Source organism: Salvelinus fontinalis, chromosome 28, assembly GCF_029448725.1.
Source record: "Salvelinus fontinalis isolate EN_2023a chromosome 28, ASM2944872v1, whole genome shotgun sequence".
Taxonomy (NCBI): Eukaryota; Metazoa; Chordata; class Actinopteri; order Salmoniformes; family Salmonidae; genus Salvelinus; species Salvelinus fontinalis.
In genome coordinates, this window is record NC_074692.1 from 15358902 (window position 1) to 15381586 (window position 22685).

Here is a 22685-nt window from a genome sequence, read left to right on the forward strand (position 1 = left end):
AGACTATTGATAGGCGCGTAGCTTTCGTGTCGGGGGAATGACTGCGGGCATTCTGAGAAATAAAACAGACACTTCACCTCCTACACTGTAATCATTGCATTAGACAGTGTAGGAAATGAATAATTGTGATCTGGTAAAACAATCTATACAGGAAATGCGCCATATGTTGTCTATGCTCGAGATTAATGAAAAAAGTGAATAAAGCGGTAACAATAGCGATATGTTGAGCCATCTGGTTACATTTTGGTATTAAACGAAAGTAATTGATTTTAGAGAGTTTTGTGATGCTTTATCATAGGCTGCGAATTTATAGACAGCAACGAGTGATTGTTAGAGAGAATATGACTTCTTTGAGTTAAATTGTTGCCAGTTCAGAACCCTGGACGGCACCATCACTGATTCCATTACTGAGTTCACTCACTGGTTGAATTTCTTACTGGTGGGTTCATGTTATATGAATACAGGTCCAGCAAAGCTCTCCTGTTCGTGTTACTCTCAATTAGCCTACTCACCCAAAACACTAATAGAAACCAGTTGGTCTACTAGCCCATAGAACCCAGTAAATGTTTGCTGAGTGGGAACTGCTCACAATGCTGTTTCTATTATCCACACTACATGAAGTTACGCCTCTTTTGCATGTTGATTGGTTGACATTATGGCAGGAAATATTCCCATAAAACAAAGCAATGAGACAATGACTGCAGGAAAGAAAACATCACTAAATAGTCTGAAAATGCAGGACCATTCTATGTCCTATTAAAATTAATCCTATTCTATTGAATGTTGATAAAACCAAATGTAATGTAATTCATGTATAACATTGGTGATCATGAAGGAATGTCAGTTTTACTCTGCACACAGTATTTCTTGAAGTATATATACATTATAATTAACAAAATCCTATGAATAAAATGTTTGAAATTCCAGTCTATTCCTCATGGGGTCACTGTTGAGCTTGACTTGCTTCAAAGCAGCACCAATCATATCCTGACACGAGTAGTCTCCATATTTGTTGTGTGCTTTCACATACGTTCATCACCACAAAAGACATTGAGACAGAATATACCTATAACTCCAGAATGCATTCTTACAACATATAAACCCAATAAGATATTTCAATGAGTTATTACATCCTTTAATCAAGGTACAAAAGGAATATAAAATGTAGGCTATAACAAAATGTAATCAACTGAATGAGTCCCCCCATTCAAAGGCATATCAATCAATACAAATTCTAAATGTTCTCATTTTTAAAGAGAGAATTTAAAAGTTTTATTTATTTATTTTTAAGTGACTTTATATGTGTCAGGTCCTGAGTGTTGAGTGTGCTCATTTGTGTCCAGACTCTTCAGCATGCTCAGGCAAGATTGTTTCTCAGGGCAGTAGCATTTCCAGGACTTAGGAGCCTTTGTCTGGCCATCAACAAAAGCCTTTGGATTAATGGTGAGGCTGGCTCACAGTACAGCTGTGTGCGTGTATGGGCAGGTCAGTGGAATGATTGGAGCACCAGTGGGCTAAGCACTCGAAAAAATGCAGTTTGGTGAGATTGTAGATTAAGAGCGAGGGAGGGGCTGAGGACAGGTGCTGACTTCCAGAGAGGGGAGAGTCTCTGTTAAATTAACTTGTGTGTTGGTTAATCTATACTACAATCCTGTTTATTCCTGAAATAGCTAGTCTTCTGGATGAGTGAAGTAGATGCTTGGTTGGGTGGTGCAGGGACAGTCATAGAACAATTTACCATTATTTTCCTTCTCTGAGGTACCTACCTGTGATCACACACTTCCTGCAACAATAACAAAAACATCTAAAATGGGGGAGGTTGTGATCGGATCAACCAATGACAATGCAGGAATACATTTTCCTGAAAGACACTGCAGCTCTGTACAGCCTTCTGATACGTTACCTGGGCAAGCTCTAGCCAAGCATCTCATTGCCTTTCCATTACCAACCAGAACTTAGGCTCATTGTGTCCTCTAAGCTCGAACAGACAAGGTGGTCCTCTATAGTTGGCTTTATTCACAGACAAAGACAATTAAGGAGCCATGGCTGTTGCAAATTTCCAATACATAACTCGGATGAGCAGTGGTTTCAAAGTCTACATCTTGGAAGGTAATATTTCTTATTTATTTTCTTATACTATTGTTTCACAAAATATAATTGTGTTGCGGTGATCTGTGCTGCTTTAAATAGCAGTCTTCACAGCTGCATATTGCATTGTTATCATGTATGATGACACAGTTGTTATATTGTTATTAGTTAGTAATTAGTTCACAATGTTTTTAGAAATGCAAATGTTTATGGCCATTATAAAATAACTTTTACTAAGTCGTCGTGAATGTCAATGAAGCCATTTTAGCTGATGGTTTGAGTTGTATAAACACACAAACATCTGTAATCCATTCTAAAACAATTTTAGGCCATTCAAGAAACCAAGACAAATGTTCACTTTTACAGTCTGAGTTATAGATAATGTAGACGAGTGTGATAATGATACCTCACTGTATAAACTTTGGTGCAGTTTCAACTTCCTAAAATGTGTCATGGCACTCAAGCATTATTTCAGAGGAGTTTAGGTCAGATGCTGAGAATAACTGTGGCAGATGGAGATGCTCTGAAGATACTGCCCTCTTGTACCTCTACTCCTGCATGGGAAACAAATAACCACGCCTCAGGCATCAGAAAGTCAGGCAAGGTGTGGTTTTCCCCCAGTCCCCTTCCACAGGCCTCCACTGTGACACTGCTGTCCAAAGGACAGAAGGGGAGGTCATAGGTGAGAGGTTGCGATTGAGGGACAGTACTGTTTGGGATGTGGATTGGATTGAGGATTGTGGATTGGGAGAGTATTTGAGGTTAGGGGGACCAATCATGTAATAACATGACCTAATCATTCAGCATTGCATCTCAATGTGGTAGTAGAGCATTGCTTGCTAATGTGGTTGATTTCTTTTGGCATATTGATAACACTGATTTGAATTTAGCTTGAAAGAAACAACATGATGCGAGGTATGAAGAGGGCTGGTGTTAGCTTTACAAAATACAAATACCAGTGTAATTTATTGGTAAGCTTCACATCGATCTCTCTGTCAGTAACACAAAGGATGTTAGCAGCTGCTGATGTGTTTCAGTTAGTTTCTCACAATAAGGAGAATGCTTCTGTGTGATGTGTGTATTGTAATGACAGTTGTGAGACATTTAGTTCTCTTTTAGTAAGAAGTGATACTTCAATCAAGGCATTAGCAACTAAAGTGTTAAGTTTGTCCAGTTCAAATCACATTTTGAGTAGAAACTAATCTTTCTCTCATAGATATGTAAATGAGATGGGTGTCATCATCACTGTATGTAGAAAAACAACATTTACCGTTCACATTGAATCAGCTGGAAAGAGTTGTAATACTCCCTGTAATACTCACCAATCTGGTTGGTCTAGTTCAACAGCTTAACGGAGTTTACAATTAACGGTGGCATGAAAGCTTTCCCACGAACCACTCATACAGGTGATGAACCATATGTCACAGTGCCACAGACCAAAACAACCAGTCACCTATTTACTCATTGCCACACCTAACGTCTTTTCAGTCAGTTACAGTTAGGTGTAAGTCATCATTATCTGTGCCAATATATCAACCAATATTGATACTGTATATTATTTCAAATAGTAACCTTGAGCTTTACTTGTGCTTGATCTTTCCTCTTGTAGGTCAGCCCAACCAAAGAAGTGAAGATAGATTCAGGCATATGGCCAATGAGAGAGTTCGAGTGCCCCAAGTGCATCCGGTCAAGCGCAAGCACAGCTTTGAGTGTGGTCTAACATTGGAAGAAAGGTTTGTAAAACCTCCCCATGACTTTATAACATCATCATTGACAACCACTGGTTTCATAACTCCATGTCCAGTGTGTGATTCCATGTTTCAATGTGTGGTTTTGTGTTTCAGGCGAGAAAGTGCACAAAGCAGGAGCAACATGAGAAGGCCAACTGTGTTTAGTGTTCCCCAGAGTCCCACATCCTCCTGGAGCCCAACCCCCAGCCCCACAGGTCATCTGCCCTGCCATGTGTATCCCACACCACCTATCGATGAGCCACTGGACCTAATTAAGAAACCAAGGAAACAGCCTGAGAGGACAGAAGAGAAAACCAAAAGCACTACAGCCATCAATCAGGTAATTTCAAGAGGAACAATTATAATAGTCAGTCCAGGTGCTAACAACTTGAAGGATGGGATTTCTTGTTTGTGTCAGTCATATTGTATGTGCCTTTGTAATCTCTCAGTGTAGCCCTAGGCAGTTAGAGCCTACATATCTCTGAGATCTCTGTAGGGAGTCTAAACTCTCAGGCACATTCTATTCCCAAGAGACTTTATGGGACTCTGTTTGTCCATGATATCCAATCCAGCCTGATTTGGGAATAAAATGTGAGCAATGGTAGGAGGAAGGTCATCAACAAGAGCAAACAGACAGCTCTCTCTGGCCTGTTTGTGCCACCCTGATGAGGGTGAACAGCTTTCAGGTCCCATCCCATAACCAAATGCATTTTGTTTCCAAATCAAACTGAACCCTCGACAAAGAGTTAGTGATGGTGAAACGTTTCATGTTTACATTGACATGTTAATCCTATTGTTTTGGGGGGAATGAGCATTTCAGCTACATTGTTCTGTACAGAGTCATATACCGTTGTGAAATGTACCAATGATTTTGCCTCTTTCAGATGCGTCCTTCTGTGATCACCTGTGTGTCCTCCACAAGAAAGCCCACCTGCAGATCTGAGGTCGGCAGCAGTAGCCACTCCTCCACAGGTCAGTCTCATACTCCTTTTAACTCATCAAAACTAGTGCTACCATGCTGCTGTTATATTGCAGACTTGTTAAGAATTATGCCTGACCTTTGTTGTATTCTTTCCACTATAGTGTTATCTAAGCACAGCTATGACCATGTTGTGGAGGAACATTTCAAGAGAAGCCTGGGGATGGACTACCAAATGGCCAGCTCCCGCCAGCTCTCCATCAGCGTCTCTGTGGATGACCATTTTGCCAAGGCCTTGGGAGAAAAGTGGTTTCAGATCAAATCAAAATCCTCCTCATGCTCCTCGTCTACATCCTCTCCACCCAGCAGCCCAAGTGTCACTCACTCCCCCAGCTACGGCCACAGCCCAAACCAAGCTCCCAAAGAGTCTCCAAGTACCACCACTCCCACCTCCACCTTCTGGTCAGTCAAATAAAACTACAGAGAGCTTTCCTGGAGAAAGAGTGAACTTTGAGACATAGTATTTAATGCGATACAGCGGCAGATCCATGCTTTTCAAGGAATAAGAGCACCAAGGAGATAACGTTGGTGAAAGTGTAGACTCGAGAACAGGAATGTAGGAATACTAAGCTACTCTATATGGTTGAACCATTGAGTGCATCTCCATGAGTCTATTCCCTGCCAGTGGAAAGGGAAGTTATTTCAATTTCAGGGGACAAGCAAATGTTGCAGTGATGTCTTATTTCTCAATTTCTGTCCCAGCCTATCCCAGCCTTTTCAATAGCATATCTATCTCTGAATAGATGGTGATGTGGGATGATAGTTGGAGAAAAGAAATGTGCCATTATATTTCATTAAATGTGCCATATTTCATTTCATTCGGTGAAGATGCCACTACTTTCGTGATACTGTATTTATACTATATGTTTTTTAACGAACCTGGATCCTATTTTCAGTCTAATAAATTATCTACTGTATATAGTGCTAACACATTCACCAAATCTGTTCAATACAGTAACTTCACGTTTTTGTATAAACTATGGACATCTCAAAAGGAAAAACCTATTTGTGTTGGGATATTGCAAGTTATTCCATTAGCTTTATGAATTAAAACTTAAGCTAACCTTATTATTGTATAAAAAATAAACCTGGAGATTTCATAAAAAAATGTTTGTGCAATTTATACGTTATGTACTTGTTAAAAAAAAATGTAATGCTTAGAAAACGGTTGAAATGCGTGTACAAAACATGAGGAACACCTTCCTAATATTGAATTGCACCCACAGTCTCTCTTTGTCGGCGCACTTGGGACCTACTACCATACCCCGTTCAAAGGCACTTAAATCTTTTGTCTTGCCCATTCATCCTCTGAATGGCACACATACACCATCCATGTTACAACTGTCTCAAGTCTTAAAAATCATTCTTTAACCTGTCTCGTCCCCTTCATCAACACTGATTTGAAGTGGCTTTAACAGGTGACATCAATAAGGGATCAAAGCTTTCACCTTGATTCACCTGGTCAGTCTATATGGAAAGATCCTAATGTTTTGTACACTCATTCAGTTCATTATCATTACCTTCCTTGAGTCTATGATTGTAATTGTTGTACATAAGTTTTTAATAAAATACCACTGACTTACACCAGACTGATTTGGTAGAAGACAATACAATCGCAAAAACAGATATCCTTCATGACCTTACTTCTAAAGAAGACACGGTCAGAGAGGTTGGTTGTGTGTCACTTCCACATCTGAGTAAAGAAGTCAGAGCCTCATGTATCCTGCAGCCATTCAAGGTTGCGTTCCAGACGGCTTCATTTCAGTGGTGAGTCACTGTGTGTCTGGGCTGTGCGTTTGGGCTAATATACTATGCACGTACACCAGGTCACAAGATGGCGGCCTTATGGCATTCAGCACTTGATTCTTTAGGGAAAGGGGAATGTTTATTTAGCTTTTGGTGAATTAGTCATGGCAGTGTTCAGGGGGGTTTGAATCCCTATCCCTCCTGGGTTTAAAACTAAAGGAAAGGTGAATACATCATCCTCAGTACATCATCCTTTTTTCTGGGAGTTTTAGGGAATGTCAGGAGCATGTTCCAGCAGGCAGCAGGGCTTGTACTCAAACATTCCTGTCTCCTGAGAAAATTATTCTGAAAGATCCTACAGATCCTGTTTGGCAAGGGAAGGGAGGGAGGGATAGGGGTAGGATGGGCAGGTCTAATGTAGGCCCTGGCTTCAGAACTGATCATGCTTTTCAGTTGCTTATTTGCATGTTCTATCTTGTCAAACAAGTGTAATGATATGATACTCTGAAACATTTTCCAGAAATGAAGACTTTGAACTCTATAGCAACGTGTCTTTGCAGTTTTATACCTACATGTACAGAGCTGTAAACTGAAAAAACTGAATGTGTAAGTTAACCACTATTGACAGAATAGACTATAGATCCTGCAGGTTTGGTTTCAGTAAAAATGTGTCACTAAAGAAATACACTATAGATTGATTTTATTTCTGTTGTACAACAATTGGTGCCCAGCCCATACGGGCTTATAAGACACGATATCAAGTCTGTGTACACAAAACACTAAACACATTTTTTACATTGAACAAAGTAAATGCATTTAACAATTAAATGAATAATTAGCACTCATAAAAAAAGTATAGTTTTCACCTTGTCACTTTACACAAACAATACACTTCTCCTTCTCCCACATGCTTTGAAAATAAATTGTGCAATATCAAAAACTCCCTTTCTGAAAAGAAAACAAACTTCACTTTCTATTTCGCAGAAGATCACACAATACACAAACATTTTCCTCTTCAGGGATTCTGTTGAATCTACCTGTCTGTAGTGTCACAGGGAGCGGGCCGGATCTTAGCTGGACACAAACTAACTTTTGGGCTTTTGTTACATTCAGATTTACGTATAGTTCAGGGCTTTAGTTCTCTTTGAGAAGAGTATACGTTCTAAGTTTAAGTTTAAACCAAATATCAGCTGCCCCTTTTTCCTTGTAGATCAGAAAAAGCTTGTACCTGATTTGGTTAACACCACATGGTAATTTGTGGTACAGCAGACTTAGGCACTGCATCTCAGTGCTAGAGGCATCACTACAGACACCCTGGTTCGAATCCAGGCTCTATCACAACCGGCTGTGATTGGGAGTCCCATAGGGCGGCGCACAATTGACCCAGCGTCGTCCAGGTTTGGCTGGTGTAGACCGTCATTGTAAATAATAATTAGTTATTAACTGACTTGCCTAGTTAAATAAAGTATATATATATATATATATATAAATAAAAATAAATATATAAATATGCTGCAAATCAGTTTCACAAAAACAGATTCTCTAGCCCATGGATTGTTATGAGTAAGGTCCCAGTCAAGCACTTTTTTGTGATTCTGTGTTCTAGTATATTTATCAGTCTATTCCATAGATGTACCATTTGACACTTTTGTCTAACCACACACGGTTCCCAACCTATATCTCCACAGATGGCTAGGTTCGGAGTCAGTTTATGCACACCAAGAAAGCATTGGATTGCTGTGATTTGAACATTGTTACAATTAGTACGTACTTTGGATCCCCATACCCCAGCAGCATAGTCCATCACTGGACACACACAGGATTTATACAGCTGAGAATAAGCACACTAACCAAGGTCCTTACACACTTTAATTTTCTTTAACACTGACCCCAAGGCTCTACCTGCAGAATATTCTAGTGATCTAATGCCACCTTCAAAAGTCATGTGTTCATCCAGAGTGAAGCCAAAGTATTTATAAAGCCCAGTGTAGAATAATAGGGTTGTACCAAAATAAAAGTTGTGTGTACTTCTCTACACAACCCTTCTTTCTGAAATGAACAACCTGGGTCTTATCTTGATTTATCACTAATCTCCATTTAGTACACCATAAATTAACAATATTTAAATGAAAATACACTGAGTGTACAAAACAACTTTCCATGACATAGACTGACCAGGTGAATCAAGGTGAAAGCTTTGATCCCTTATTGATGTTACCTGTTAAATCCACTTCAGTCTATGTAGATGAAAGGGAGGAGACAGGTTAAAGAAGGATTTTTAAGCCTTGAGACAATTGAGACATGGATTGTGTATGTGTGCCATTCTAAAGGTGAACGGGCAAGACAAAAGTTTTAAGTAAGCTTGAACAGGGTATGGTAGTAGGTGCCAGGCGCACCAGTTTGAGCGTGTTAAGAACTGCAACACTGCTGGGTTTTTCATGCTCAACAGTTTTCCATGTGTATCAAGAATGGTCCACCACCCAAAGGACATCCAGCCAACTTGACACAACTGTGGGGAGAATTGGAGTAAACATAAGCCAGCATCCCTGTAGAATGCTTTTGAAACCTTGTAGTCCATGCCCCGACGAATTGAGTCTGTTCTGAGGGCTAAAGGGGATGCAATTCAATATTAGGAAGGTGTTCCTAATGTTTTGTTCACTCAGTGTGTTTTGGAGGTCATCTTATGTCTCAGCAAGGAGAACTATCAGATGCCCAAAAAAATGCCAAGGAATATATCCTCAACTTCAACACCAAGTTTAGCATGTTTGATTTGTAGGGCTATATCATTAACATATAGTGTAAATAAAGTGGGTGAGAGTATGCTCCCCTGCTTTACATAGTAAGGGGTTGGAAACCAGCCAGTCCTGAGGCCATTGACCTGAACACAGGCAACTGGAGCCTGATAAAGAGCTTGATAGCATCATAGAATCTACCATCAATTCCCATTTTAATTCGTCTAAAAGCAAGGAGGTCTGTATTCACCCAATCGTAAGCCTTCTGAAAATCAATAAAACGGGCAAAAGTTGATTTTCCCTCTTGAATTCTAGGCCGGACCACTGTAAAGACCGTATAGATGTGATATACGCTATGGCTTTGTTGAATTCATCTGTACTATAAACAAATAATTTATTAATGAAAAAGAGAATCACTCTTAAATTACCATATTTTCTGCATTTCAGAATGGGTTGCAATGTGAGGGCATCTACAAAACGGTATTTGTGACAATACCATATAATAAGTGGCTTCTAAACAGCGTCTACCCCCAAGCCATAAGACAGCTAATCAAATGGCTACCCAGACTATTTGCACCCCCCCACCCATCTATGCATAGCCACTTTAACAACCCAACCTGCATGTACATAATTATCTCAATTACCTCGAATCCGGTACCCCCGCACATTGATGACACATTGACTCTGTACCGATACCCCCTGTATATAGCCCTGCTATTGTTATTTACTACTGCTCTTTAATTATTTGTTTTTCTTATCGATTACTTTTTTTTTACTTTTAATTTTTAGGTATTTTCTTTAAACTGCATCGTCGGTTAAGGGCTTTTAAGTAAGCATTTCACCTGTTGTATTCAGCGCTTTTGACAAATAAAATTTGATTTGATTTGATTTGAATAACAATGCAATGCAAAAGTACTCATCAATAATCTGACAAGAATCATATCTGCTTTGACTCTGAAGAAATTGATGGAGTGCATATTCTGAGAACTGATGGCAGCAAGTTTCTTAACTGATTCTCGAACTGGAAATTGCTGAAATTGAAACTAACTCACTCAACCCTGTTCCAACAAAATGCTGCCTTTCCAGGACTTAATAAACATGTACAGAGATATTATTGCCATCTAGAGGACTTGAAGGTAAATTGTGTAGAAATATCTGAAACAAGGCCAATAGAAAGGGGTTACGTGTTGACTATATAATCAAAGTGATTGTATAAATGTGATCTTGGTTACTAACTACAGGATAAACCCCCCCCCCCCCCCACCCCCCACACACACACACACACACACACACACACACACACACACACACACACACACACACACACACACACACACACACACACACACACACACACACACACACACACACACACACTGTGCTTTAACATATCACCAAGGGGCGTCTCTTCAATGGGCTATTTTAGCCATACCAGTTAGGATTTAATTCCCAAGCACTAAATCCATTTCACAGATCGTTAACAATGGGGCTTAACAAGAACTGGGACTGGAAGGTTCATAATCATTTTCATCTGGTTTCTTTCTGTATGCTTTCTGCGAGTGTGTGTATGCATGTGTGCATGTGAACATGTGTCCAGCTGTTTGTGCCTGTGGTGCATTTTATTCTATTTTTAAAAATTGATTTGGATCCCAATTAGCTGTTGCAAAAGCAGTAGCTACTCTTCCTGGGGTCCACACAAAACATGAAACATAATACAGAATGACATAATACAGAACATCAATAGACAAGAACAGCTCAAAGACAGAACTACATACAAAACATTTTAAAGGCACACGTAGCCTACATATCAATGCATACACACAAACTATCTAGGTCAAATAGGGGAGAGGCGTTGTGCCTCGAGGTGTTGCTTTATCTGTTTTTTGAAACCAGGTTTGCTGTTTATTTGAGCAATACGAGATGGAAGGAAGTTCCATGCAATTAGGACTCTATATAATACTGTACGCTTTCCGGAATTTTTTCTGGATTTGGGGATTGTGAAAAGACCCCTGGTGGCATGTCTGGTTGGATAAGAAGGTGTGTCAGAGCTGTGTGTAAGTTGACTATGCTAACAATTTGGGATTTGTTTCTTATAAAAAGAAGAAATGATGCAGTCAGTCTCGCCTCAACTCTTAGACAAGAGAGACTGGCATGCATAGTATTTATATCCAAGATGGCGTAGCAGTCAGATGTCCTTTGTCCTCGTCCTGTCCCGTGTATATATATTTTATTTATTTTTCTTCGCATTTCTTTTTATATATATTTTTTTCTTCTTAAAAACTCAACTTCAAAACACTCTCCTGCAACCCACCTCACCAAATGTGGTGCGGATCTGTTTTTTTTCCTCAAAGGTATTATTCACCTCGTATCCGAAATCAACAACAGAAGCTAGCCAGAAGTTAGCCAGCTCACAAGCTAACGTTAGTAGTTCAGCTAACCACAGCTAGCGCTCATCAGCTATCCTTTAGCTCGGAAAACTATTGCCAGTTTTGTACAACGCGACTCAGACCAGAGCATACCAGACCTTTTTTCTCTCCATATCCCCGGATTTTTACCGCAAGCTCTGGACATTTACACCTGGATCTTGCAGCTAACCAGCTGCTATCCGAGTGACTATTGGCTAACATCAATTCCGGAGCAAACACCAATTATCCCGGAGCTAGCCAGCTGAAGAGTTCCATCAGCCACTCCTGGGCTACAATCACCTATCTGGACCCGTTTACTGCCGATGCGGAGCCCCACCGGGCCTTCACGACTGGGATACCGACGTTATCTGCCCGAGGGAGTTATTCAACTGGCCCCTCCATCGCGACGTAACCTGAACGCCCATATGCTAACTGCGGCACGCTAATCGTTAGCTGTCTTGAGCATATCGGCTGCTATCTGAACAGACAACCTCTCTTTCGCCATCGCCATCCGGCTTGGATTCTCTGTCGACACGACCACGTCTGGTCTGCAGACGAATAGCCCATCCGCTGTGCCCTCAACCGGCCTCCGTCTGAGCAGACCCCCTCCATCTGAGCAGACCTCCCCCCGGGCTACTAACTTTAAACGCCGCGGGCTAGTTTAGTGGAGGCCTCACTGCTCCATCTACGGCTGCCCCCTGGACACTATGATCACTTGGCTACATAGCTGATGCCTGCTTGACTGTCCATTAATTCACGGTACTCCATTCCGTTTATTTGTGTTTTATCTGTCGGCTCTGTGCTTTAACTCAGGATCTGTGTGTAGTTAATCCGACCCTCTCTGCCTAGCCGTCGCCATTTTTACCTACTGTTGCTGTGTTAGCTGACTAGCTGCTGTTATATCACCTGTTGTTTTAGCTAGCTCCCCCAATCAAGACCTGCAATCACTTTACGCCTTATTGCATGTCTCCCTCAAATATCAATATGCCTTGCATACTGTTGTTCAGGCTAGTTATCATTGTTTTGGTTTGCAATGGACCCCGTAGTTCCACTCTCCGTACCTCTGATACCTCCTTTGTCCCACCCCCCACACATGCGGTGACCTCACCCATTGAGACCAGCATGTCCAGAGATACAACCTCTCTTATCATCACCCAGTGCCTGGGCTTGCCTCCGCTGTACCCGTGCCCCACCATACCCTGGTCTGCACATTATGCCCAGAATCTATTCTACCACGCCCATAAATCTGCTCCTTTTATTCCTTGTCCCCAACGCTCTAGGCGACCAGTTTTGATAGCCTTTAGCCGCACCCTCATCCTACTACTCCTCTGTTCCTCGGGTGATGTGGAGGTAAACCCAGGCCCTGCATGTCCCCAGTCACCCTCATTTGTTGACTTCTGTGATCGAAAAAGCCTTGGCCTCATGCATGTCAACATCAGAAGCCTCCTCCCTAAGTTTGCCTTACTCACCGCTTTAGCACACTCTGCCAACCCTGATGTCCTCGCCGTGTCCGAATCCTGGCTTAGGAAGGCCACCAAAAATTCTGAGATTTCCATACCCAACTATAACACTTTCCGTCAAGATAGAACTGCCAAAGGGGGAGGAGTTGCAATCTACTGCAGAGATAGCCTGCAAAGTTCTGTCATACTTTCCAGGTCTATGCCCAAACAGTTCGAACTTCTAATTTTAAAAATGAATCTCTCCAGAAATAAGTCTCTCACTGTTGCCGCCTGCTACCGACCCCCCTCAGCTCCCAGCTGTGCCCTGGACACCATCTGTGAATTGATCGCTCCCCATCTAGCTTCAGAGTTTGTTCTGTTAGGTGACCTAAACTGGGATATGCTTAACACCCCGGCAGTCCTACAATCTAAGCTTGATGCCCTCAATCTCACACAAATCATCAAGGAACCCACCAGGTACAACCCTAAATCCGTAAACATGGGCACCCTAATAGACATTATCCTGACCAACTTGCCCTCCAAATACACCTCTGCTGTCTTCAATCAAGATCTCAGCGATCACTGCCTCATTGCCTGTATCCGCCACGGGTCCGCGGCCAAACGACCACCCCTCATCACTGTCAAACGCTCCCTAAAACACTTCTGCGAGCAGGCCTTTCTAATCGACCTGGCCCGGGTACCCTGGAAGGATATTGACCTCATCCCGTCAGTTGAGGATGCCTGGTCATTCTTTAAAAGTTACTTCCTCACCATATTAGACAAGCATGCTCCGTTCAAAAAATGCAGAACCAAGAACAGATATAGCCCTTGGTTCACTCCAGACCTGACTGCCCTCGACCAGCACAAAAACATCCTGTGGCGAACTGCAATAGCATCGAAGAGCCCCCGCGATATGCAACTGTTCAGGGAAGTCAGGAACCAATACACGCAGTCAGTCAGGAAAGCAAAGGCCAGCTTTTTCAAGCAGAAATTTGCATCCTGTAGCTCTAACTCCAAAAAGTTCTGGGATACTGTAAAGTCCATGGAAAACAAGAGCACCTCCTCCCAGCTGCCCACTTCACTGAGGCTAGGTAACACGGTCACCACTGATAAGTCCATGATAATCGAAAACTTCAACAAACATTTCTCAATGGCTGGCCATGCCTTCCTCCTGGCGACTCCAACCTTGGCCAACAGCCCCTCCCCCCCCGCTGCTACTCGCCCAAGCCTCCCCAGCTTCTCCTTTACCCATATCCAGATAGCAGATGTTCTGAAAGAGCTGGAAAACCTGGACCCATACAAATCAGCTGGGCTTGACAATCTGGACCCCCTATTTCTGAAACTGTCCGCCGCCATTGTCGCACCCCCTATTACCAGCCTGTTCAACCTCTCCTTCGTATCATCTGAGATCCCCAAGGATTGGAAAGCTGCCGCGGTCATCCCCCTCTTCAAAGGGGGAGACACCCTGGACCCAAACTGTTACAGACCTATATCCATCCTGCCCTGCCTAGCTAAGGTCTTCGAAAGCCAAGTCAACAAACAGATCACTGACCATCTCGAATCCCACCGTACCTTCTCCGCTGTGCAATCCGGTTTCCGAGCCGGTCACGGGTGCACCTCAGCCACGCTCAAGGTACTAAACGATGTCATAACCGCCATCGATAAAAGACATTACTGTGCAGCCGTCTTCATCGACCTGGCCAAGGCTTTCGACTCTGTCAATCACCATATTCTTATCGGCAGACTCAGTAGCCTCGGTTTTTCTAATGACTGCCTTGCCTGGTTCACCAACTACTTTGCAGACAGAGTTCAGTGTGTCAAATCGGAGGGCATGTTGTCCGGTCCTCTGGCAGTCTCTATGGGGGTACCACAGGGTTCAATTCTCGGGCCGACTCTTTTCTCTGTATACATCAATGATGTTGCTCTTGCTGCGGGCGATTCCCTGATCCACCTCTATGCAGACGACACCATTCTGTACACTTCCGGCCCTTCCTTGGACACTGTGCTATCTAACCTCCAAACGAGCTTCAATGCCATACAACACTCCTTCCGTGGCCTCCAACTGCTCTTAAACGCTAGTAAAACCAAATGCATGCTTTTCAACCGTTCGCTGCCTGCACCCGCACGCCCGACTAGCATCACCACCCTGGACGGTTCCGACCTAGAATATGTGGACATCTATAAGTACCTAGGTGTCTGGCTAGACTGCAAACTCTCCTTCCAGACTCATATCAAACATCTCCAATCCAAAATCAAATCTAGAGTCGGCTTTCTATTCCGCAACAAAGCCTCCTTCACTCACGCCGCCAAACTTACCCTAGTAAAACTGACTATCCTACCGATCCTCGACTTCGGCGATGTCATCTACAAAATAGCTTCCAATACTCTACTCAGCAAACTGGATGCAGTTTATCACAGTGCCATCCGTTTTGTTACTAAAGCACCTTATACGACCCACCACTGCGACCTGTATGCCCTAGTCGGCTGGCCCTCGCTACATGTTCGTCGTCAGACCCACTGGCTCCAGGTCATCTACAAGGCTATGCTAGGTAAAGTGCCGCCTTATCTCAGTTCACTGGTCACGATGGCTACACCCACCCGTAGCACGCGCTCCAGCAGGTGTATCTCACTGATCATCCCTAAAGCCAAAACCTCATTTGGACGCCTTTCCTTCCAGTTCTCTGCTGCCTGCGACTGGAACGAATTGCAAAAATCTCTGAAGTTGGAGACTTTTATCTCCCTCGACAACTTTAAAAATCTGCTATCCGAGCAGCTAACCGATCGCTGCAGCTGTACATAGTCCATCTGTAAACTACCCACCCAATTTACCTACCTCACCCCCCATACTGCTTTTATTTATTTACTTTTCTGCTCTTTTGCACACCAGTATCTCTTCTTGCACATGATCATCTGATGATTTATCACTCCAGTGTTAATCTGCTAAATTGTAATTACTCGATTTATTGCCTACCTCATGCCTTTTGCACACATTGTATATAGATTCTCTTTTTTCTACCATGTTATTGACTTGTTTATTGTTTACTCCATGTGTAACTCTGTGTTGTTGTCTGTTCACACTGCTATGCTTTATCTTGGCCAGGTCGCAGTTGCAAATGAGAACTTGTTCTCAACTAGCCTACCTGGTTAAATAAAGGTGAAATAAAATAAAATAAAAAATATCAGCCCTCTGATTACAATTAAGAGCAAGACGTGGCACTATGGTCTGGGCCAGCTGCAGCTTAACTAGGTCTTTCCCTGCATCCCTGGACCACACGACTGGACAATAATCAAGATTAGACAAAACTAGAGCCTGCAGAACTTTCTTTTTGGAGTGTGGTGTCAAAAAATCAGAGCGTCTCTTTATTATGGCCAGACCTCTCCCCATCTTTACAACCATTGAATCTATATGTTTTGACCATGACAGTTTACAATCTAAAGTAACATCAAGTGATTTAGTCTCTTCAAGTTGTTCAACAGCCACATCATTCATTACCAGATTCAGCTGAGGTCTAGAACTTAAGGAATGATTTGTACCAAATACAATGCTCTTAGTTTTAGAGATGTTCAGGACCAGTTTATTACTGGCCACCCATTCCAAAACAGACTGCAACTCTTTGTTAAGGGTTTCAGTGACTTCATTAGCTGTGGTTGTTGATGCGTATATGGTTGAATCCTCAGCATACATGGACACACACACATGCTTTGTTTAATGCCAGTGGCAGGTCATTGGTAAAAATAGAAAAGAGTATAGGGCCTAGAGAGCTGCCCTGCGGTACACCACACTTTACATGTTTGAAATTAGAGAAGCTTCCATTAAAGAAAACCCTTTGAGTTCTATTAGATAGATAGCTCTGAATCCACAATATGGCAGAGGTTGAAAAGCCAAAACACATAGGTTTTTTCAACAACAGGTTATGGTCAATAATGTCAAAGACTGCACAGAAATCTAAAAGTACAGCTCCCACAATCTTCTTATTATCAATTTCATTCAACCAATCATCCGTCATTTGTGTCAGTGCAGTACATATCGAGTGCCCTTCTCTATAAGCATGCTGAAAGTCTGTTGTTAATTTGTTTACAGAGAAATAGCATTGTATTTGGTAAACACAACTGTCAGTGTGTGTATGTGTGTCGTAGTATGCTCTCACAACAACTAAATGCAAACATTCTAAGCTTACCAAACTAGCTGTTAACCTTGTGCAGTATATTTCCTAACATCTCCTGTCCAGACTTGTTACTATCTTTATTGTTTAAACTTATGTAACAGTATTAAGCATCAAGAAACACTTGACACATGACCTTGATCAGACATTATTCAACATCATATGTACAATACAATCATGGAATGCCTTAGGAAAGCATAATGGCAATACAAACATTAGACATTTTCTTTTGAAATCTAATTTTTGCTGTCTATACAATTGTTATGTCGAGACTTTTCTTGTAACAATATCTTCATTATGTAGGCTACTCTGATTTCTTACCGAGAAATATTTCACATCTAAGACCCCATTGTTAATAACACTGTATCTTTCTCAGCCTTGTTACAACTCGTGTCTTCAAGTTTCCTATGTTTACACTTTCCATCACACTCTCTCCCACAAGTGTTTCTTAGTTATGAAGAACAGTATAATCTAACTAAGTGGTGTTTTAGTAGAGGCTCTTTGTATAGTATTTCAACATCAGCCTGCCCTGCTCATTGTGAAAGATCCATTCTGCTTATTATGTGATCAACCAATAATGGTTGGCGGTATTATACATACTTTAAATTGTGTGTATGTATGATCATACAAAACAGAAATGAGAAACCACGGTATTAGAGCGCAACTAACAATTACTGTGGGAAAAGGCTCTACTGTACATCCTGTATAGTCAATGTGAAGCCCAAGCCTGGGAAAAAAAATTCAATATGTTGGGGCCGGGGGGTTTGGTTCTCTCACACGAGTTACCCTTGTCACAAAGTTATTTCTCACGCCTCAAAAGAAAACATGCAAAGACCAAAATGGCACATCCCTATGATTTTCAACAACAATGCCATCAGCTTGACTAAAACCATAGAAAGGTACATTAATCTAATTATTAGTTTGGAAGTACTAATTAAAGATGCATTAATGTCATTATTTGATTATACTGTAAATTTTCTGGAAAATTTAAGACATTTTTAACGGTTAAATAACTAATGTGCTAATTCAGTAAAACAGTTCAAAAAATGGTTTAGAAATGATTTCTAAAAGTATTTTGTTTTATTGTGTTTTTACATCTAGAGGATGCCGTGCCAGCTAGTGTAATGAGGCAGTTGTACAGCCAGACTGTAAAAATAGAAAGACTCAAACCCTTATGATGTAATGAAACCATGAAAGTAGTGCAGCTAATCTGAGAGCTGGTGTTTGGAGGATGTTTGAATGTAAACCCAATGTAAGTGTTTTGGTACACAGAATGTATTTTAAAACAGAATAGAAGTATTCTGAAACACCCAAAGTGGTTCTTCAATCTGAATATTGGTGTTTTTAAGAAAAATGTTGCACACTTTTTGGAGATTCAGTGCATGTAAACGGCAGCATCAAAACACACACACAAAATATATTATATAAGAAATACACACTCAAACACATACCCATATTGTGAAAAAATATTCTGTGGTGAATTAAAATGTACAACATTTTTTAAATAACATATACTTAATAAAAATATTTGACTTTCACTGAGGTCATTTCAATGATTTGTTCATTTCATTTTACCTTAACATTTAAGAATAAATACAACTTAATTTGAGATGTAATGGATCATGATGAACAGATATCAAAACTGTCAGACAAAATGACAGTCAATGATGAGAGGAAAAATTTCCACATCTAAACATGAGAAAGAAATACAGTTTTCTACAATACTTACTGTAAAATATCTAATTATTGCTGGTGGATTGAGAGCTGTACTCAACATTGCCTGCCAAAATGGGTTAAACTGGCAAATTATTAGACAGATCAATGTTAAACATTAAAGTTCTTCATAAGGGATCTAATTCCGCACTAGACCAAAAGTGTTTAACCATTTCCGGTAGTGTGCCCAGTCCCTGGCAAGGTTTTGCACAACACTTAAGTTTAGTTACAATACCATGTAATCTTTCAAAAACATCTCAGGATGATGTGTTTCAATACTCCAGCAAAGTTAAGGTTTCATCTCCTACGCGTTGGTGACAGATCAGTTGCCACTAGTTTTGGTGTTACAAAGCACTTCATTTTAAGTGTAGAGCAGGGATCATTAACTACATTCAGCCGCGGGCCAATTTTTTCTTGAGTGGATGGTCGGGGGGCTGGAACATAATGACATATTATTTGTAGACTGCAAATTGACCGCAAGAAACGCAAACAGATATGTTTGACTAAAATAAAATAATTTCAAACCTTGCTTACATTTGTATTCGATTTGTGTGGGAATACTTGGGAACAGCTTTCTTAAATGAAAATCACTTGGAGCTGTTTTCCTGGCGTGGTTTTTAATTTTTAATTACAGTCCTATGTCCAACTACGAAAATTCCACACCAAATGTTTTTTTGTTTTTTTTGCTCAGTACTTAGGGGGCCAAATTCAGCCTGCCAGTTGGGGATTCCTGGTGTAGAGAAATAACTGAAGATGTGTGGGTGAGACTTCAAACCACAATATTTTAGTTTAAGGATGCTCTTCCTGTTTTGTCCCACATTTTCCCAAATTAAGAATTGAGTGTGGTAACGAATAACAGACAACATTATGTGATGCTAAAGTTTCTTAAATTAGAAAAAGAATAGGCCCGAACAAGTCTGACACATGCAGAGAGATTGGACAAACTCGTAGAGAGCTTTTCATTCAGATCTTTTCACTGTTCACTCTAAATCACAGCCTTTCAAGAGCCTGAAGCCAGCTAAACACATAATGTATACACAACAAAATGGTTGTAGGTTGAGGAGAAACATGCATCACACACACACAACAAAGCAGAAACAACAATATAAAACACATCAGGGTCAAATTGAAGGAGTTTCAAAATGTATATTGGATCACAGATTGTTTGGAAAACTACATACACCTTTACAAGAGATCCAGCAATCACTGCTGGATCTAGTCTGTTCAGTTGTTCACCCTTATGGTATTAACATTCCATTGATAATATTATTAGCTTCAACAATGTGTAACGAAGACGGAGGGAGTCAGGAAGCAGGTGCAGTCGGTGAGTCTAATATGAACGACCTTTGAGAATACAAGAACAAGAGTAGCGTCAGAACATGAACGCAGAAACAATACTGCCTGATGTGGGATACAACGGAGTGCTAGATAAAGGGGAAGTAATCAGGGAAGTGATGAAGTCCAGGTGTGCCTAATGAGGCGCATGTGTGTGTAATGATGGTTGCCAGGTGTGCATAATGGGTTGACAGGACCGGTGGTTAGTAGATAGGCAACGTCGAGCACCGGAACGGGGGTAGACATGACATTACACACTCAGTATATTACCTCATTGACCCTCCAGAGGACTTTGAATGGCCCCACACATTGGGGCCTGAGCTTCCGGCAGGACATGCAGAGCGGGAGGTTCCTGGTGGAGAGCCAGACGAGATCACCAGGATGGAACACTGTAGTCTCACTGAGGTGGCGGTCCTTTAGGCGGCAGCAGCAATTTGGAGCCTCACATGGGCAGCGTTCCAAACCTCCTCTGCGTGCCGGAACCACTCGTTCAACGCAGTAGCTTCGGTCTGGCTCGGGGTCCACGGAGCCAGGGCCGGCTGCTACCCCACAATGCACTGGAGTGACAAAGTGAATTCTGAGCGTACGCTGCCCAGGGAAGGAACCGGACCCACTGCCGGTCATGGCAGTAACTCTTAAGGAATCTCACCAGCTCCTGGTTCATCCTCTCCACCTGCCGTTGGACTGAGGTCGGTACCCGGAAGTGAGCCTGACCGTGACCCCCAGCTTCTCCACGAAGGCTCTCCACGTGGAGACGATGTCCTCCGGAAGGCCATAGTGCCGAAAGACCTGCTGGAACAGTGACCTGGAGAGCGGTAGGGAGACCAGAGACAGGGATAAAATGGCATGATTTAGAGAATCTTTCCAATGGACAGATGAGAGCAAGGCTGAGGCACGGGAATGGGAAGGAGTTTTCCTGCTGGAGCATGCAGGGGAAATTTGGTTGACACAGGAGTTGACGTAATGAGCGACGTCCTGCACCAAGGTGGGCCACCAGTACTTAGCGAAGATAGATTGAATGGTGCAGGTGATACCTAGGTATCCAGCGACAAGGGATGTGTGCGCCCAGGTCAACAGCCGATCCCTTACCTCCGTGGGAACGTAGGTGCGCTTTGGAGGGCAGGTAGCAGGCGCGGGTTCCCTTTCCAGAGCCTGGCGGATGTCCACGTCCCAATGCACGCCGCATTGATTCGGGAGGGCGGAATGATGGGTGCACTCAGGACAGGAACCTCTCCCAAATCGTGGAGTTGGGAAAGGGCATCTGCCTTGATGTTCTTTGAACCTGGGACAGAGTGAAGTTAAATCTAGCAAAGAAAAGGGCCCACCTTACTTGGCTTGGGTTCAGCCGTCTCGCTGTCCGTATGTACTCCTGGTTCCGATGGTCGGTGAGAATGAGAAATGGGTCCTTGGCGCCCTGCAGCCAGTTGTTTCACTCCTCTAGTGCCAACTTCATTGTCAGGAGCTCCCGGTCGCCCGCGTCATAGTTCCTCTATGCAGGAGACAGTTTTTAAGGTTATATTCACATGGATATAATTTGTGGGTTATCTTGGCGTTGTGACAAGACAGGCCCCACGCCCACTTCTGTGGCATCCACCTCCACCACGAAGGGCAGTGTAGGATCTGGGTGTTTCAGCAATGAGGCGGAGGTGAAACGCCCTTTCAGTAGGCGGAAATCCTCATTGGCTGTAGTATTCCACACCAACTTACAGAGATGACCCTTGAGGAGAGGCGATGGAGATGAAGTTCTTAATGAAGCGGCGGTAGAAATTGGCAAACGCCAAAAACCATTGTAGTCCCTTTATGGTGGTTGGGAATGTTTAGTAAAATTTCGGGCCAGCAGAGCTTTTTGATGGCGGCTGTCACCAACGGGAGAGGGTAGCGGTACTTGGTGGTGATGGAATTGAGACCTCTAGTTGATGCACAGACATAGACCACCCTCCTTCTTGGCCACGAGGAATAAGCCTGCCGATGCTGGGGAGGTGGATGGGCAGATGAAACCCTGTTGGAGAGCATCCTGGTTGTACTCATTTAACATTACATTTAAGTCATTTAGCAGACGCTCTTATCCAGAGCGACTTACAAATTGGTGCATTCACCTAATGACATCCAGTGGAGCAGCCACTTTACAATAGTGCATCTAAATCTTTTAAGGGGGGGGGGGGGGGGCAGAAGGATTGCTTTATCCTATCCTAGGTATTCCTTGAAGAGGTGGGGTTTCAGGTGTCTCCGGAAGGTGGTGATTGACTCCGCTGTCCTGGCGTCGTGAGGGAGTTTGTTCCACCATTGGGGTGCCAGAGCAGCGAACAGTTTTGACTGGGCTGAGCGGGAACTGTACTTCCTCAGTGGTAGGGAGGC

General features: G+C 42.4%; 1 protein-coding gene across 1 annotated transcript; it reads left to right on the forward strand.

Moving 5' to 3' along the window:
* The first annotated feature begins 137 nt into the window (after window positions 1–137).
* Window positions 138–6370, forward strand: LOC129826249 (transcription cofactor vestigial-like protein 4). Its single transcript, XM_055886776.1, has 5 exons — window positions 138–2109; window positions 3698–3821; window positions 3933–4158; window positions 4703–4790; window positions 4902–6370. Exons 1-5 carry the CDS (start codon window positions 2043–2045, stop codon window positions 5210–5212), a joined length of 816 nt encoding a protein of 271 aa, XP_055742751.1. The 5' UTR covers window positions 138–2042; the 3' UTR covers window positions 5213–6370.
* Window positions 6371–22685: the final 16315 nt, after the last annotated feature.

What these genes read in the sequence shown, in the direction of transcription:
- LOC129826249 (XM_055886776.1), top strand. Translation starts at nt 2,043, where the DNA reads ATGGCTGTTGCAAATTTCCAATACATAACTCGGATGAGCAGTGGTTTC. An exon ending in CAAAGTCTACATCTTGGAAG is followed by an intron (nt 2,110 to 3,697) that starts GTAATATTTCTT and finishes TTCCTCTTGTAG; the next exon opens with GTCAGCCCAACCAAAGAAGT. An exon ending in GGTCTAACATTGGAAGAAAG is followed by an intron (nt 3,822 to 3,932) that starts GTTTGTAAAACC and finishes TTTGTGTTTCAG; the next exon opens with GCGAGAAAGTGCACAAAGCA.